We start from the raw sequence: 16,744 nt of genomic DNA, 5'->3' as shown, positions 1-16,744 counted from the left end.
GAATACATATGTAAACGCATACATGTATGTGTATGTGTATGTGTATATATATATATATATATAAATATATATAATATATAATATATATACACATGTATTTGGTTCTTTGAAGTTTAACTTTTATGACTTATACTAATTTAAATTTTTAAGTTTGAATATTTGAAATTACTTATTAGCTTAAGTATCAATTTTTCCAACTACTTCAAACCATTGACGTAAAGCATCGCTTAGAACACCCGGTAATGTGTTTATGTCTCTAAGAATCATATAGAATGGAAATGGAAAACTGTCCATATACGATCGAATTCCTAATAATTTTCCCCCTTCGAACACAGGCATACGAATATCCAATATTGAATCCTGAAAAGATAAATAAGCTCTTAACAATTTTTTTAATACGTTTTTAATAGTATTTATAAATTATAAACTGAACTATTATCGTGATAATTATTAAACATAAGATCATTTTAATTATAAGATTAAGAATTACCTTATTAATTGGATTGTCGACTATTATAAACACTAGGAAGATATCTACAAGTCTTGCTCTCCTGACAGCACAATTCACTTTTTCTTTCCCTTCTGAAAATATCCCTCTGCCATCCGATAGTACTACCAGCAGCTTAGCATTGTCGGATGAAGCACGTTGACTTTCGAACATATCCACTGTAAAATCGACTAGTTGCCCAATCATCGTCTTTTTTTGATCAAATCTCATTTCTTGTATTAACCTGTAAACGAAAAAAAGGTTGTAAAATGGCTGTAAAATTCTAATTTTCAATTTTCACATTGAACAAAATAAGGTTATTCTAATTAAGTCAAGCTACGACTAATAAATTTGAATGTAAAGTAGCGACTAAGATTAATATCATTTTATCTAATTTTATTTCTTGAACCATATATTCAATTTATATTTAATTAAATATAGAGTTTTATGAGAAAAGTACCTAGATCCACTTTGTTCCGTGAAGGCTTCTCCTAAAGGATGCAACACCTTCACCTGCTCCCCGAAGCTTATGACACTAAGTTGCCCCACCTCCAGATACGTCATAGCTTTGCTAATCAGCGACAAGGACTCGAAAGCCAATTCTTTGGAATGATTGTCTGCCATGCTGCTGGAATCGTCTAATGCCAGGACGATCTGATAGTCACGTTTCGAGGGTTTCGTGCGCCTGAGCCAGATCTTATCCTTGCGAAATTGGCTGGCTATATAGGGGATGATTTTTCGCATATTGATCCGTTTACCCGTCTTGTAATCACCTCTCAATCTAGAGGCTTGCGTAGGCTCCAACACCAATCTTAATTTTTCGGACAGATCCCTAGCGGCCGCGTCCGTGACCGAGCACAGACAATTCCATGCGGCAGTAGCTTCCTCCGTGGAGGGCATTTGCGTCCATTCACTCAACATCCTTTCCACCTCGAATCGCTTTCTTTCCACATGAGCAGAGCCAAGCATATCCTCTTCCATACTCCGTTCCATCGTATGAAACGTCGATTCGTTTCCTCTCTGCACTTTCATGGTCTCCGCTGTTTCCCCTTCCAATTCGACCGTTGCCTCCGTCTGACTGTCTTCCACGTTGTTTCCTTTACCATCGGAATCCTTTTTGTTATCTGCAATTTCAGAGACCTTTTCGGATTTCTGTTCATTTATCTTATCATCCGCTACGTCATTCTCCTTATCCTCGTGCATCTCTACGTCCGCAGTGTCGTCCTTTTTCTCTTCCTCATTCTCATCCTTATCCGTGTTGGAAGCTTGTTGTCTGACTTGATCTTCTGTCGCGGCGTCGAGCGTGTAATCGTCGAATCTCTCGGAATCCTTGATGTGTTGAGCCAACTCAGCCTTTTCGCCATCAGCATTGCCTGCATCGTCCTCCTTCTCATCCCTCGACACCTCGTCCTGCGTGTAGATCGTCTTTAGTTTCTTTAGCGTCGGCTCAAATCTATCCAACAAACTGCGATCCTCGTTGCTCTCGCCCGGATTCTTCCTCTTCTCGACTGGTTTCGTCATAGCGTTGCTCTGCGGTGCCGGAACAGTTTCCTGCTTAGACGATCCTGAATGTCCGCTCTCCTGTTGTGCCGATTGCGATTGACCCGTGCCTTTGTCATTATTGTCCTCTTGAGTATTCTCGGCTGAAGCTTCCTGCTGCTGATCCTTCGCGTTCGGCTGTTGCGCTACCGTATCCCGCGAACCTTCCGTCGTTTCTTCGATTTGTTGCGCAGCATCCATTTCCTTGCTCGCATCATTTGCACTCGGTGCTGCCTTCTCCTGCAGTTTTTCTTCCTCTGCTTCTTTGTCCTGATTCTGCTCTTCGTCTTTGTTCTCGCCTTCGGCATTTTCGCCACTTTTCTCTTCAGTTTCCTTATTAGTTTCGAGTTGTTCTTCTGTTTTTTGTGCCTGATCTTCCTTATCGGTATTACCGTTGTCCTCGTCCTCGTCCTCACTAGAATCTCCCTCAGGATCATTTTCTTTAGTCTCCTCAGATTCCTTCTCGAGTTCTATATCTTGCTTTTCTGGCGGCGGCTTCTTCATCTCGTCGATGTCGAACGGATTATCATCCTCGCCACCGTTGTCCTCCTTACCGTCCTCATCCAGATTCATGTCTTCCGGTAAATCGAGCGGTTCGGGTTCCGGTTGAGGCTGGAACTTACCGTGATAAGGATTAATCTGATCCTCATCTACCTCTGGCTCATTCAATTCATTTATCTCCTTTTTACTTTCCTCCTGTTGATTTTCATCACCATCCGTATCGTCATCGTCATCCTGTTTTCTCTTATCTCTGTCATCCTTCGCGCCCATTTCTTTCTCACCGATTTGTTCGCCCGTACCTTCCTCTTCGTCCTCGTCTTCCGGCTGCTGATTTTCCTCCCCGGATTCCTCCTGATCGTCGCCCCAGAGTTCTTTATCAAGCTGCTCAGCGCCTTCCCCAGTCTCTCCCATTTCTTTATCCAAATTGTTTTCTTCATCATCGTCACTTTGTTCCTCGTCATTGTCGTTTTTCTCCATATCTTGAAGCTCGCTGTCGAAATTTTCGGACATGTTAATTCCCTTCTCCTCTTCCTCACAAGTCTTATCGTCTTGCTTCTCCCGTTCCTGATCCGCGGGCCTTGCATCCTCGAGCTGATCCTCGGATTCTATTCTATCGGAAACGTCTTTCGTTCCTTCGCCTTCAGCTAAACCCATCCCGCCTTTTTCCGTCCTCTCGCCCGACTCGTCCGTTTCATTTTCCTCGAGATCTAAATCCTTTGGCACACAGAACCCATTTGCAGCTAAATCCAAGAATACGTTTAACTGCAGGTACAGTATCTTGCACGTGATGCGGAAAGAAGCCACTTGCTCGTTTAAATAAAACTGAACGAGCAAGATATATTGTTCCAACAGAGGCAAACATTTTAGGAGCAACCTGAAAGAAATAATAATATACATTTATCAATTTCGCGGAATTTATTTAGCTTTTATTTCACGTTAACAAAATTTTTTTTATTAACATTATTTTTATTTATAAATACGGAAAAATAATATGCTTTTTAATAAAAAATTAGATATTCTTTTCAACAAAAAAAAAAAAACATTGTGTTACATTTTAAAATCACTTATGCCGCTCGAAATGTTAAATAATAAAATAATAATCCGTACCTGATACAATAGTTTGCTGATTGCAGATCGAATTCACGTATTGACAGTAAAAGATCGGAAAATAAATTGTATATATTAGACAGCTTTAGTTCGATTATGTCCTGTTCGAGTGATTCAACAAGTTTCATATTCAAATTTTCTTCTTCCTCCGTATCGTTATCATTTTCCTCATTCGGTTTCTTGTTCGTATCTTTCTTAATGTCTTTATATTTCTTCTGTATTGCAAACAATATCGTCTTTATTACATGTTCCTGCGTTTCCTTGTATTTCTCGATATTTTTCTGAGTGTGATTTTTTTCGGCCAGTTGCTCTCCATTTTCGGTATCTGCTGATCTTCGTAATTTTTCGAAGAGCGTAAGGAAGCATTCCATCTTCGTTTCTAAGAACGCTATATTTTCCCAGATAGGATGCACAACGTCCAAGCTCTCAAATAATCGTTTTAATTCCTCAGACCGCGCTCTTAAATCTTTGATCGTCGCGCAGCATTGCTCCAAGAATTCAAAGTGCTTCGAACTTAAAAATGAAATATGAGTGGAACGTTCAGGATGATCTACCGACAAAACTTCGAATGGTATGAATAAGGCGTGGAAACGTTTCGCAGTAGCTTTTACCAAATTCAAGCTATCCTTCAGCAAAGCGTTTGCGCTTTTCCAAATCTCGTCATTTTGAGAGGCGGCAATTATAGGGAGCGCGTTTGCGTGCAAGGTAAGTGCGGCTCTGTTCGGATCCGTCGACGATTCCGCGGGGCAGCATTGCAGAAACAGCAGCAGCTGCTCGAATCCAACTTCCAACGTAATCAGCAACGTCTTTAGGCTCTCCGCGCAGTCCTGGCCTCTGTTCTGCCTCAGTATATTCAGATCGTGCTCGTGCGTCTCGGTCAGATTCGAAATCTGCACGCGAAGCGACCAGAAACGATTGAACGACTGGACGATCGACGTCTTCTGTCTGTGGGCCAGCAGCATCAAGTGCGCGGAATATCCTCGGCAACGTTCTATGTTCTGCAGTCCCAGGTCGGTCTGGCTTGTGCTGAGCATCGCGTTGAGAGCGTTCAATCTGATGAGAGACTTGTAGTAATACTTCTCGCAATCCTTCCACTGCGTCAGCATACCCCGGTCGGCTCTGTTCAGTTTAAAGTACTGGCCGATTGTAGACAGATTCAAAGGTGATACCGTGAAATCGATCACCTTGTCCGCGTCGTTCTTCAATGTCAGTACACCAGTGCGATAGGATATGCCTATTTGCGTCAATGCCTTGAAGTAATTGGCGAGCGTCATTTTCTTCTGCTGCAAGATACTCTTTGCCTGAGACTTCTGCTTATTTTTCGGCAAACTTCTGTCGACGTTCATATCCCGAAGACGCGTGCTCTGCTCCGTGTAGTCCTCGATGAAATTTTCGAGTTCCTCTCGTACGTTCGGGTAGGAATTTACTAGGACTATCTCGTTGCAGTAGTCCTTGGCCTTCGTTAGCGTCTCTGTTCTCATGATAAATCCGCTTGCAAACTGTATTTTCACGTCTACAGATCGTGGAGATTTTGCAACGGTAAAATCTTCAGGATTTATTGTGTACTTTTTCCCATCATCCCAGATGCCTTTGCTCATCTCTGTACTGTAAGATCCCGACTTAACAGTCAGGCAAGAAGACACATTCTGCTTCAGGGCATTCTGGAACTCCTTTACGAATTTATGCAGAGTGCGATGCGTCTTCTCTACCGTCTCCTTCACAGCCCAGTAGCTAATATCGTTCCATCGCTCAATCTTAACGAAATCTTTAAGCTTCTTCTCAATGGGCGCTTTCAAAGCGGCGATTCTTGCGTTCACGTCGTCTATGAATTGCTTGTAGTAATTGTACATGTTCCACAATACGGCCAAGAGTTCGTTCTTATTGTTACTATCGTCGAAGTGATACACGTGACAGTGGAATGTTAAGAGGAGATCCAAGCGCGATTCGAATTCGACGAGGGACGATTCGTTCATGAAACGTTCTAGCGATTCTACCAACTTTTGCCTGGTGATAGGCTCATCGTTCGCTTTCTGGGCGCTATCTTTGTCGGATCTCTCGGTAATGTAATTCTCGATCAGCGCGTACAAGAAGAACCACCATTTAGACGTGTCCGATCTGAGAGTTTCGTATGTCGCATCGAGACAACCTTTCCAGCAGGACAGTTCCAGCTTCCGCCAGCATATTATCTGCTGTCGTAACCTTAACACATGGTCCATCATGCTGACCCCGCTGTGCGCGTTCTCCTCCCATTGATTCATCTTTACGTGCAGCAACTCCAAACCTGTCAGGAATCTGGAGACAGGTGAAGTGATCGAGAACGTGTAAATTCTTTCTATTATGCATCGTATCGATCTCAGAGTGGGATGTTCCGGCCACTCCTCCAACAGCTGATCGACACGATTCAGGATATCCTCGCACAACGGCAGGCACTGCTTCACTTTTTCGACATTGCAGTCCTTGTAGAAATCGTACGCTCTCATTGGTTTGTCGGTGTTCTCCCACAAAGTAGAATCCGTGCTCTTCTCTCGGCTCGCTTGCAGTCCCAAAGTCACCAGAAGGTTCAAACTGTTGTACAGTTCGATCGCAAGTCCTTCGCTCAAACTCGGCAGTATGTTGTCAAGCATTCCGTATACCGTGTTGTATCGTTGAATCAGAGGCCCGATGTAATTCGTCGAACTCGCCGAAGCAGGACTGTTGCATAACCACTTGGTCGTGATGAAAGACGTGACGATATTCGAGTGGATCTGCTGGATCTCTCTGATATCATCCTTGGTGACGAGACCGCTGAAGCTCGACTCCGCTTCGTCCGATTGGATCGGCGATATACTCCTCCGATCGAGGGAGGGTTGCGACTCGTCTATATCGTTAAAGTCCCTTTCGCGATGCGATGGGAATAGCTTGCGGACTTCCAGAGCTAGCTCTTCCTCCTCCGTCAACGTGTCGCCGTGACTCTCGTTCTTATTCTTGTACAGACTATCCTTCTCTGCGGCCCGTTTCTCTTCCTCCTGTTGTTGCTGCTTCCAGATGAGCACTATTTGCTGTAACAGCTCATTCATGTCTCGCCACAGTGACTTAGTCAGACCTTTGTTGAGAATCACGTGATTGTGCAGTTCGTGTAAACCCGACTTGAAAATCCGGAATTGTTCCTGCATCCTGACGAACGTGTCCGTGGAGCACAAACTCTCGCCGATCAGACTTCTCATGTTCCTGGAAACGCATAAACCACTCAGGCTCAAAAGATCTTCCTGCTGCCGGCCGATCGTCGGGAACCGGATCAAGTTGTATATCAAAGACTGGAGATCGGCCACTCCGCTTTTACGCAGAGACATCAGTCGTCGGATTTCGTTGATCAGTATGGAAACGCCGTGATTCAATTGAGCCAGCGCCGTTAGCAATGGAAGAATCACGTCCGGGTAAGCCGACAGGTACTTCGTTTTGATCTGCTCGGCGAATCGCTGCACCGACAAGCCCCAGATTTCCGCTTCTCGCGAAACGGTCTCCGCGACCGTCAGATCGGTCGACTCGCAATCTCGTCTGATCTTGTCCGCGATCGTGCATAGGTTGTTTACGTGCTTCTTCACTAATGTGTAGGATCCCACTCTGTTCCTAAAATCGGCGCTGTCCTTGCTGAGCGAAGCAAAATTGACGGACGACGGTCTGAACGCTCTCAGACAGCTGAGCTCATCCCTCGCCTTCAGCAAGCGTCTCTCGCAGTTACTCGTGGCTGCGAATCGCGGATTGTGCTCGTTCGCGGCTGATATCCCCAGAATACGATCCTGCAACGCTGTAACGTACATCGTCTTTCTGCAATCGGCGATGTTCTCCTCCAGGTACTCGAGCTTCAGTTCCACCTTATGTACGGGATCGATAAGATCCAAATTTCCAAAGAGCATTAATTGTACGTGACCGAGTATCATCCACGCTTTTCCCCGTAGAAGCGTGCTTTCTTCTTCGTGGACATTCTCCTCGTCGATTATATTTATCTCGTTGTACGCCTTATGCAATTCGTCCACAGGCTTGTAATAATTATCTGTCAGTCTGAGTTTGAGTTGGAGGTCGTCTGTGCGATTTCCGCCTTGCTTTTCTATGGCGATCGCAATCAATTTTGGTATGTCATGTTCGATTTTGTTGATCGTGGACGAATACAAGTGTAAGTAAAACTTTAACGTTGCCAGATCGCTACTGCTTGAATCGCATCGCTTGTTTGTCAACGAGATACTATTGCGCCATAAAATCTCATTTAACAGCTGCAACTGATCCACTTGCGCCGCATATGTTCCAAGCGCGATCGCGGGAAGAATGTTTTCCTCTTTCTCTCGGCCTGTTTTATTCAACATTAATTGCAGTACTAGGTTCAAGAGAACAGGTCCACCGACGTAGCATTCCATCTATAAATATACGTAAATAAATCACTAATGTAGTATATTTTTAGGTAAATAAAAGATTTTGAAAAAGTTTCGAGAGATAGTTAAAATGTTAAAGAATTAAACTTCAACATGCGCAAAGTAAATCTATGATTATATATGTGTTATACAGGGTGTTTACAAAAAGCAAGAAAAATTTAGCAATTAAGATTATCCCCTTTTTTCACGTTACATGCGATACGTAGAAGGCAATAAGTCAACTATGTTGACTAAAATACGAAATTGTTTATATCTCAGAAACGATTGAATTTTCAACTTATGTTTACTAAGGCTTTTTTACTTGATATAGTGTGTACTATCTACCATATATATAAATGCTGAATGTTTTTTGTAAATACTCTTTATATTGATGTATATTTTAATTGTGTGTATTTGCAATATTTCCTAATAATTAATTAGTTAATAACAATTTGTTAATAACAATTGGTCTCGATTGTTAAAACTGCTAAAAATTAAATATTATTAGCCATTTATATTATAAGAACAAGACACAAACCTTCGATTCAGCGTAGGAAGTTACTGATTTCTCTACATCTTCCTCCGTTACACCGCGCCAGTGCAAAAGACGGCTGGTATCCTTAAAAGCGTGAGATTGCTGAGCGAATTGCGCGAGGCAGCAGAACAGTTCCGGCAGCAGCAAGAATTCTGATTCTCGCTCGACTTTTCCTTGAGTCATCGCGCTGAGCAAGCCCATCAGATCGCTCGGTATACTGGCCACATCTGCGAATCTCGCGAGACATTCGGCCAGAACGACACCGGAAATCGTTACTTCCCGACACATCTCTCCCTGCAGAGTACCGGCGAGCGACAGAAACACGTACTCGTAAATCGGCCACAACCGTATCGCCGCGTTCGACTGCGCCATTTCCCTCTGCGGAAGAGAGCGTACTCTGTTCAGAATATCCTCGACTTCCGCGGGAACTCGCAGACGAATGTGGCTCTCGTCGCAGAATTGCTCCACCTCACGGACGATCCGTAACGCCGTTTCGTCGATCGACCTCCTGGCGTAAACGTCGCTCCACAAGGAGATCGTTTGCTGTCTCATCGCCAGCGCGTCCTTCAACTGCACGGATATGATCTTCAGCTCTTGTTTCAAGGTGCTGCCTCCCTCGTTCCTCACGTCGAGATCTCTCGTTATCCTCGTCAGCCCCGAGTGCACTTCCATGCTGATCTCCGTGGAGTGAGGCGGCGGAAGTGTCAAGTGCTTCTTGATTCTCTTCGCTATCTTATTGACAGGATCGTACACCGATTCCAACTGGTTGTTCATACGGCCTACAATCTCCCACAGTTGTTTTTCGCTCATGGTTTGCTTGCTCACGGATTTTCTAGGTATTGCGAATAGCTTGCGTAGGAACTTTAATAGCCATTTATAATGCACTCTCAGCAACAAAGAAATCTGATCCAAATTCGTGAAAATATCCTTAGATTTTACCGATTTATCTATAAGCGTCATTTCGCCCAGTCTTTCGAATCTCATGAACCATCTCAATTCTGTTCTTAGTTCAACGTACTCTTCGATATTTACATTTACATCTTGTAAAATCGTGTTGATGCAAGAATTCGCTTGTTCAAGGAACTGCACGAAATGTGTTATGAGTGGTTGGTTTTTCAATTGTGAAAGTAGTTTGCCTGTAAATGAAAAAAAAACATGTTGATGTAATATCCAATAAAAATATCGTATCTTGAAACGAAAAGTGACAACTAAAAAGTGATAAATAATAAATCGACAAGTACTCTTACAAAATAATACAAATTTTTATTTATAAGGTAAATTATTTTATACTCTGAATAAAATTAATTTTACTGCTAACAGAAATTTAGAAATGAAATACTGTGTTAATTATTAGCGATCGAAACAATATGGAAGCAGTATTTAAAAGAGATTGTTTAATATTTTTTATATTGATATATTAATCGAGCTAAACATTTGCATGATTCGATAAGTATGATATAAATATACATGTGTGAGCAAAACGAAATAATTCAATTAAATTATTTAATCGGCGTTTGATTAATTTTTGTTAGGTGTGATGAACAAAGAGATAAGAAAAATGGGAAACGAAAACTAATGTGAAGCATAAAAGATTTCAATCAACTTCACAAGTAGGTACGCAGACAACACAAAGTTCAAAATCGAGATATAAGACGTCTTAAAGACATTTAATAGACGTTTTAAAGGCATCCTTACAAGAGATATCTAAAAGATGTCTTATGTCTCAATTTTAGACTTTGTGTTGTCTGGGTAGTATTCAAATTACAATCTCCAAACTGATTGAGCGTGGTACTAATACATCATTCCGGACCGGATCACAAAATTTTACAACGCATTGATAAATAATGGATTTTTTTTATTGTTGATACATTGTTGTATTATTATTGTAGTGCTTTTACAAAGTTGAAATTTGCAGATCCAGTTAAATCAAGCAATTATATAAAGAAGTCAGAAACATATTTCCGCACAACTTTAATGTCGGCAACATATGACAAAGTAAAAGTAAATAACTAGATTGTCGAGCAGTGGATCAGCTTTAGCATAGATAATATGGTCCAACCCAACAAAAATTTACTCGTTAAGTTTCATTTTATTCTGAGACTTTGTCAGAAAATGAAAGATCTTGGATGCTAGCGTTTTAGAAAAGGACCATACCAGTCATAATTAATACAGACGCTATTTTTTGCAAGAAAATGTACTAGTTCTCATAAAAAATACAGGAAAATTGTAGAACATTTCAAACAGTGAGCTCACATAGTGAGCAAACAGCTATTTATCTAAATGTACAGAAATTTGTGGTGTTCCATGCAACTTTTTAACACAAGATGTAGAAATCAAATGGAATAACACATTCCTCGTATTGGAACGTCTTGTTGAACAAAAAAATGCCACTCCATCCTCAATCTTTAGTGAAAGAAATTCTTGATAACGAGGAATGGAAGCTAGCTACAAATTTTTATGAGACAACTTTAGTTATATCTAGCAATGACGCTTGTTTCTTTAATTATTTTTCTCATTAAAGATATTAAATGGTAATTAAACGACAAAAGATACGAAAAGAATTATATTATTTTTAGAATAAAACATAAACTATTACAATCTTAAAAAAAATGATTTGATTACGTTAAAAACTCGATACTATTAATAACTGCGACTCTTTAAAATCCCAGATTTAAAACTATTTATCTAACATCCGGTGAAATCGAATTTGTAAAAAAAAAAAGAAATATATTTTTTATCCAAAAATACGTTATGTGATCAACAAGCTCAATCAGTGTTTGAAGAATGATGATTGTGTGGTATAAACTTCTTAAGATTCAAAAGAAGCATCGAAAACAGAGTTCGTAAAAAGTTCATAATAAATTTTTAAATGAAAGGAGAGATATAAAGAAAAGTATTGTATCTGGAAGATTTACAATCTTTTTCAAGAAAGACTCCATACTTAATCGAAATAACGATATATACCGATATTTTAACTCAAATAAACAATTATGGAAGGCGGGAAATAAATTATCAGTTCTCTCGATTAGCATAGCAAATAAACAATTATTTAGTTTTGCTGGACAAATTTTTGCACAGTACCTTGTTGAACATAATAATTACACATACATTTCCATGTAAATAATAAATATTATAAATATTAATTATAAATATATTATAAGTATTGTTATATAAATGCTGAAAAACTATTATTTTTGTTACAATATAAGGTTATTTACAACTCAATTACAATTACTTGAGTGCAATAAAGCAATATACAAAGCATTTATTATTTAAAATTTATATTTAATGTAAAATGTTCCTTTTAATTTTCCACCGAGATGTGATTTTCTAAAAAAATTGTTTAAAAAAGATTTCTTTTCATGTTTTGAAATTTTATTATTATTAAGATAATTGTGACACTACTAGTGTAATAACATATATGTAATATAACGTACTACAGATTATATTGTGATAATAAAATTGTAATACTAGGATGGTAATATGTGTGTAATTATTTCAATAAAAGAATATTAAATTATAATATTTATGAAGAATATTTACAAAGAAGGAAAAAGTATATTGGTAATAAAATATTAATATATTTGTACACGCCTATACACATGGTTTTTCTTGAATTCCCATAAAAGTTTCGGTTTTCGGTATTTCGGCCGAAATTGAAAAAGATTGTTTCGAACGGGCTCTTAGTTTATTCATCATAGTTTGATCTAAAATATTTACCGTCATTTACAACGCTGGAGTACAGCTTCACGGATATCACATCTTTGTTCTCCAATATCTCCGTCGTCCTCTTTTGCGACATATCTCCTTTCAGGATCATACCATGCGCATATAGTAACAGCAATAATTTATTCGTGCAAGTGTCGCTCGTATCACATGACGTCGTTGTTCCAACGAGCTGCCACAAATCCCATGGTAACGAACTTTTCGCGTTTGCAGATTCGTAGCGAAACGATGCGATTACTTCCGCCATTAACGCGCTCTTCGCCTCAAGATCGTCAAGTATCGCGTTTTCTTGCAGCATCTTCGAGATCCACTCCTTTCTGAGTGGCGCGTCGTCTCGCGAGGATTGCTCGTAGAAATTCAAGAGGAGATACGGCAACACACCGGCAACGTTAACGTCCAACGTAAACTTTTCATCCTCTTTAAGACCGCAGAAGTCGTTCAACGACCTCGTTGTAACATTTCCTCCGTTATTTCCTGAATCAGATTTCAGAGAGGATTCGTACATCTTAACAGCGGCGCTCAGCAATAAGCCTTGCTGTCTGATTATAACGAGCCTGGAATTGTCTTGCAAATTCTTCACGCTCCACGTGGCGGCGTCCAAATCGATCGCGGAGATTTCTTCATTATCGCGCGCGACACGTCGCTCGACAGTTTCATCGATCAGGTAAGTCAGATGTTCTCGGAATCGCGGATCTCGCGACGGTCTTGGTTTTACATAGACGTCAACACACGCGTGCCTGATCGATTGCCCCGCGGGGAATCCGCGCAGCGATCGTTGCTTCACCAGGAACGCGGTGTGCAACAAATCGACCGGGCTGACTCGATCCACGGCGACGATCTCCTCCGTCATTCTGTCGTAGATCTCAAGTAATGCGTCGCGATGCGCGGTCTTCGTAATGCCGGCGTTGAACAACAGCGATTTGAAGTCAATTAGATCCTCGCCGACGTTTCCGTTTGAGCCAAACATATAAATCTCGACTCCTCTGTTACGCATAGCCCTAAAATCGTCGATCGGTTTGTATTGCGCGATAACAATAAATTATTGTATCGATATAATTAATACAAAATAATATAATTACAATATAATTGCCCCGGATTTTAAAAATAATTATAAATCTTTATTGCGATTGTAAGAGTACGTTAATTGTATGTATTTTTACGACGTACCTATAATTATTATCACATAATTTTTAAACGTTATATTGTAATATAAAATTGCTATTTTGCAATGTTTTTATTCCATCTTGATAAATAAATTTGCATAGGGAATACGTAAGAATTTATGAACTGATATAATATTTTCAGAGCAGGATAATTTAATTTTATAACTTTTGCGGATGATTGATCATAATATGTATAAGATCGTATGATAAAATTACTGGCTCGCCGGCAGCCGAGAGATAAATCATACCTGGAAATTTCACCGTATCGGGGATCCATGGTGAGAAATAGGCGGAAATTTTCGTGCGGCTTGATAGTAACGACATTGCCTTCGCTATCAACGCCTCGTTCGCCGATACTGAGAACACCGTTCGGCTCTAACAATCCATTAAGCCTGTCTAATACAGCGGGGCTACATAGATTAACCTGGTCGATGAGCAGCCAAGTACCGTCTTGCAAGCACTAAAAGACGACTCCGTTATTATATTGCTCGGAATAAAATAAAGTTTTATCTTCATTTAGCGGTTTTGCTCTGGTTGAAAAATGAGACTCTATAATATCGGTATCTAGCTTTTCCGGATGCATAATAGATCAAAATTTCGAGTGCATAATAGATATAATTGCGCTAAAAAAAATTTATATAATAAATATAGTTTATTTAAGACATTTCGGTATATTGTCGAATTGCAGACTAATCAGATAAATATTCACGTTTTATTTTAGCTTGATGCCTAATTAATAAAAAAGAATTGCAAAAAAAAACGGACGCATATAAATGACGAAATAGTTTTGGCACGTTGGAAAAGTTTTAGAAACTGCAATTTTTGACTCTATTAAAACTTTTGCAATACTTACATTATCGTGTGTCAAGGTTAAAATATTGAGAAGGGTAGCAGGTAAGTAAAGTTCGAAGTGGCGTAACTTTATCGCTCGCGCTACGTAAAATATGATAAACCCCCGTAAAGAATAACGTATCGGAGTTGCTTAAATTAAGTTCGGGGACTGCGAAGTATGGAGAATAATAATTTAAAGCAACTTTGTCAGAATGTTTCCTACACGCGCATACGTTAGCTATACCTTATGCAGTACCGTTATACAGCGCGTACTCCGTAGAGTAAGTTCATAAATTCGAGCAATGGAAATGTAGCTCTCCCGTGATAAGAAAATATATAAAATCGTGTCATTGATGGAATACCTTCACTAACACACTATCCACCCATTCGAACTTTCCGCCGGCATTCAGGCATTTATCCTGCTCGACGAAAATCGACAAGTTCCTCAACCTCGAATCGATATCTCGCAGCTCCGACTCGCGAGAAGGCTCCCAAAGCATCAGCGCCGACACCAATTTCGACAATTCCTCGATTTTATGTAAGAATAGCTTGGTTTCCGCGGCCATTGTTCTACCGGCGACGTTTTCATCTGACGGCAAACGGATGGCGAGTGGATGAGATTTTCATTTCAATAAAGAAAATCAGGCTTCGGTCTCTTTGTCGTTGGAGAGAAAGCCTCTTCTGGCGATAATCATGTTTTACTTACCGAATAAGTGTCGCACTTGCTCCAGGCGTTCATGAAGCTCGGCAACTTGCTCCAATTTGTCGATAGTTATCTTCGTTCGCAAACTCTCGATAAGTAAAGTCGCTACGCGCTCGAATAATTGTTCAAGATGCCGATTATAGTCCGTCTGAAACAATAAGAAAAGACGCTTGATTGTTATCATAATTAAACTATAACAAGACAATTTATTTATATGTAGGGGAGACCGGGGCTCGTTGACACAAGTTGGCACTGCGTTCCGTTTATGTATTTATGATTAAAGAAACAATGAAAAAGTTATCGTAAAATATCTCTTTTATAATATAAGCTCATTTCTCTAAGTTGCATTTAAATCAAACAAGTATTTTAGTAAAGAAAGAGCAAAAATCTGATTTGAGAGGAGGTAAGTAAATTTTCGAGTGTTTCAAAATTCGTATTAAAATTCGTATTAATGTTCTTCAGCTGGAGAGAGAAATCTAAGTGATGTATTATTAGATAAAAGAAAGGTTTTTGTTACTATACATGTTATTTTGAGTAATAACCATAATTTATTATAATAAAATGATTTGAATTATATGTCTGTAAGAATGGGGCACGTTGGCTCATATTTAAAGTAAGCTTACAAGTTTAATTTACTATAAGAGGTGTGTAACCATTCAATTACAACATAATTAGGATAAAACGTTTTTTATTTAATATTTCTGTATTAAAATAAGCTATATCTGAAATAGTTTACATTTATTATTCTCAAACAGCATTTTGCCATTTGATCATTAGAAAATAACTCTAAAAGATGCGATCTTTTTTTTAAGAAATACATATCTGTGATCTGTTTTTCTTCTATTAATTTAATATGGAGTTTATCACTTAAGTAACTCACACTGTGGTATGCGTCAACTTACCCGATTATCGGGTTAAATTGGCTACATTGCAGCATGTTTGTATTTCACTTATTACAAAGAAATTATACAGTATACAGAATCGTCCCTGGCATGAAAATGTAGAGAAAGGTGTATTCTGCCATATAGTTTAATTATAATAAATAGTTGTTTAAAAACAGGAATGTCTAAATTGTGAAAACTGTGCCAATGAGCCCTGGTCTCTCTTATAAATCGCACAATTTCACTTCACTTAGATAAAAATTGGGAAGGAAATAATAACGATAAATTGATTTACGTAAACATAATTTCAATCAAAGTGAACGAAATAAATTTTGTTTAATCGCATTTACTGGTACAGAATCAGAACAAAGCGATGGAGAACGTAATAATAAATTATCGTTTAATTAAACAATATGTTATATGAGCTGAACGTGTGTTTCTTTAATTGTTACATGTTTTCGAATTCTACTTTCCATCGTGCTTTATACATTTACATACGCATAATTTACCTATTCTAATTTTGGATCAAGAGCGGCATACGAACCGCCAAATCGAAACAACGAGAAAATCGAACGAGAAAAATTTGTAAATAGTTAATTTGTAAAAGTTATTTTTAAAATGAAGGAATATTCGACATTTCTTACGGTTTTATTTTACAATAAGTTAAACATTTAAAATAAACATTTAAAACGATAACACGGCTTAGTACGTCACCTTTAATTATGCGGCGTACACAAAGGTCAACGCACTATCAATCGCATGCACTGAAAAAAATAATCTTGCAATTATAGCGAGAATTATTTAGGTACGAAAAATTAGCTAAAACGGATATAAGTGATTAGTATAAGCACTGCGATACGACATATGTTTTGTATTTAATCAATATAGA

The 16,744-nt window shown here is 39.1% G+C and overlaps 1 protein-coding gene across 1 annotated transcript in view; it reads right to left on the bottom strand.

Moving 5' to 3' along the window:
- Positions 1-56: 56 nt before the first annotated feature.
- The window catches only part of LOC105455206 (midasin-like), a 22,469-nt gene continuing 5,781 nt past the window's right edge, over positions 57-16,744 (bottom strand). The window contains exons 2-10 of the mRNA XM_011698335.1: positions 14,978-15,122; positions 14,634-14,860; positions 13,689-13,900; positions 12,272-13,275; positions 8,555-9,687; positions 3,635-8,022; positions 948-3,401; positions 491-731; positions 57-360 (exon numbers count right to left, since the gene is read on the bottom strand). Of these exons, the coding sequence (XP_011696637.1) occupies positions 178-360; positions 491-731; positions 948-3,401; positions 3,635-8,022; positions 8,555-9,687; positions 12,272-13,275; positions 13,689-13,900; positions 14,634-14,860; positions 14,978-15,122 (9,987 nt within the window). The 3' untranslated portion in view covers positions 57-177. The remainder of the gene's footprint in view (positions 361-490; positions 732-947; positions 3,402-3,634; positions 8,023-8,554; positions 9,688-12,271; positions 13,276-13,688; positions 13,901-14,633; positions 14,861-14,977; positions 15,123-16,744) is intronic.

This window comes from Wasmannia auropunctata, unplaced genomic scaffold, assembly GCF_000956235.1.
Source record: "Wasmannia auropunctata unplaced genomic scaffold, wasmannia.A_1.0 LD335907.1, whole genome shotgun sequence".
In the NCBI taxonomy this organism is placed as follows: domain Eukaryota; kingdom Metazoa; phylum Arthropoda; class Insecta; order Hymenoptera; family Formicidae; genus Wasmannia; species Wasmannia auropunctata.
Note: the sequence above shows the minus strand (reverse complement) of the source record. Positions and strands in the feature narration are given on the sequence as shown.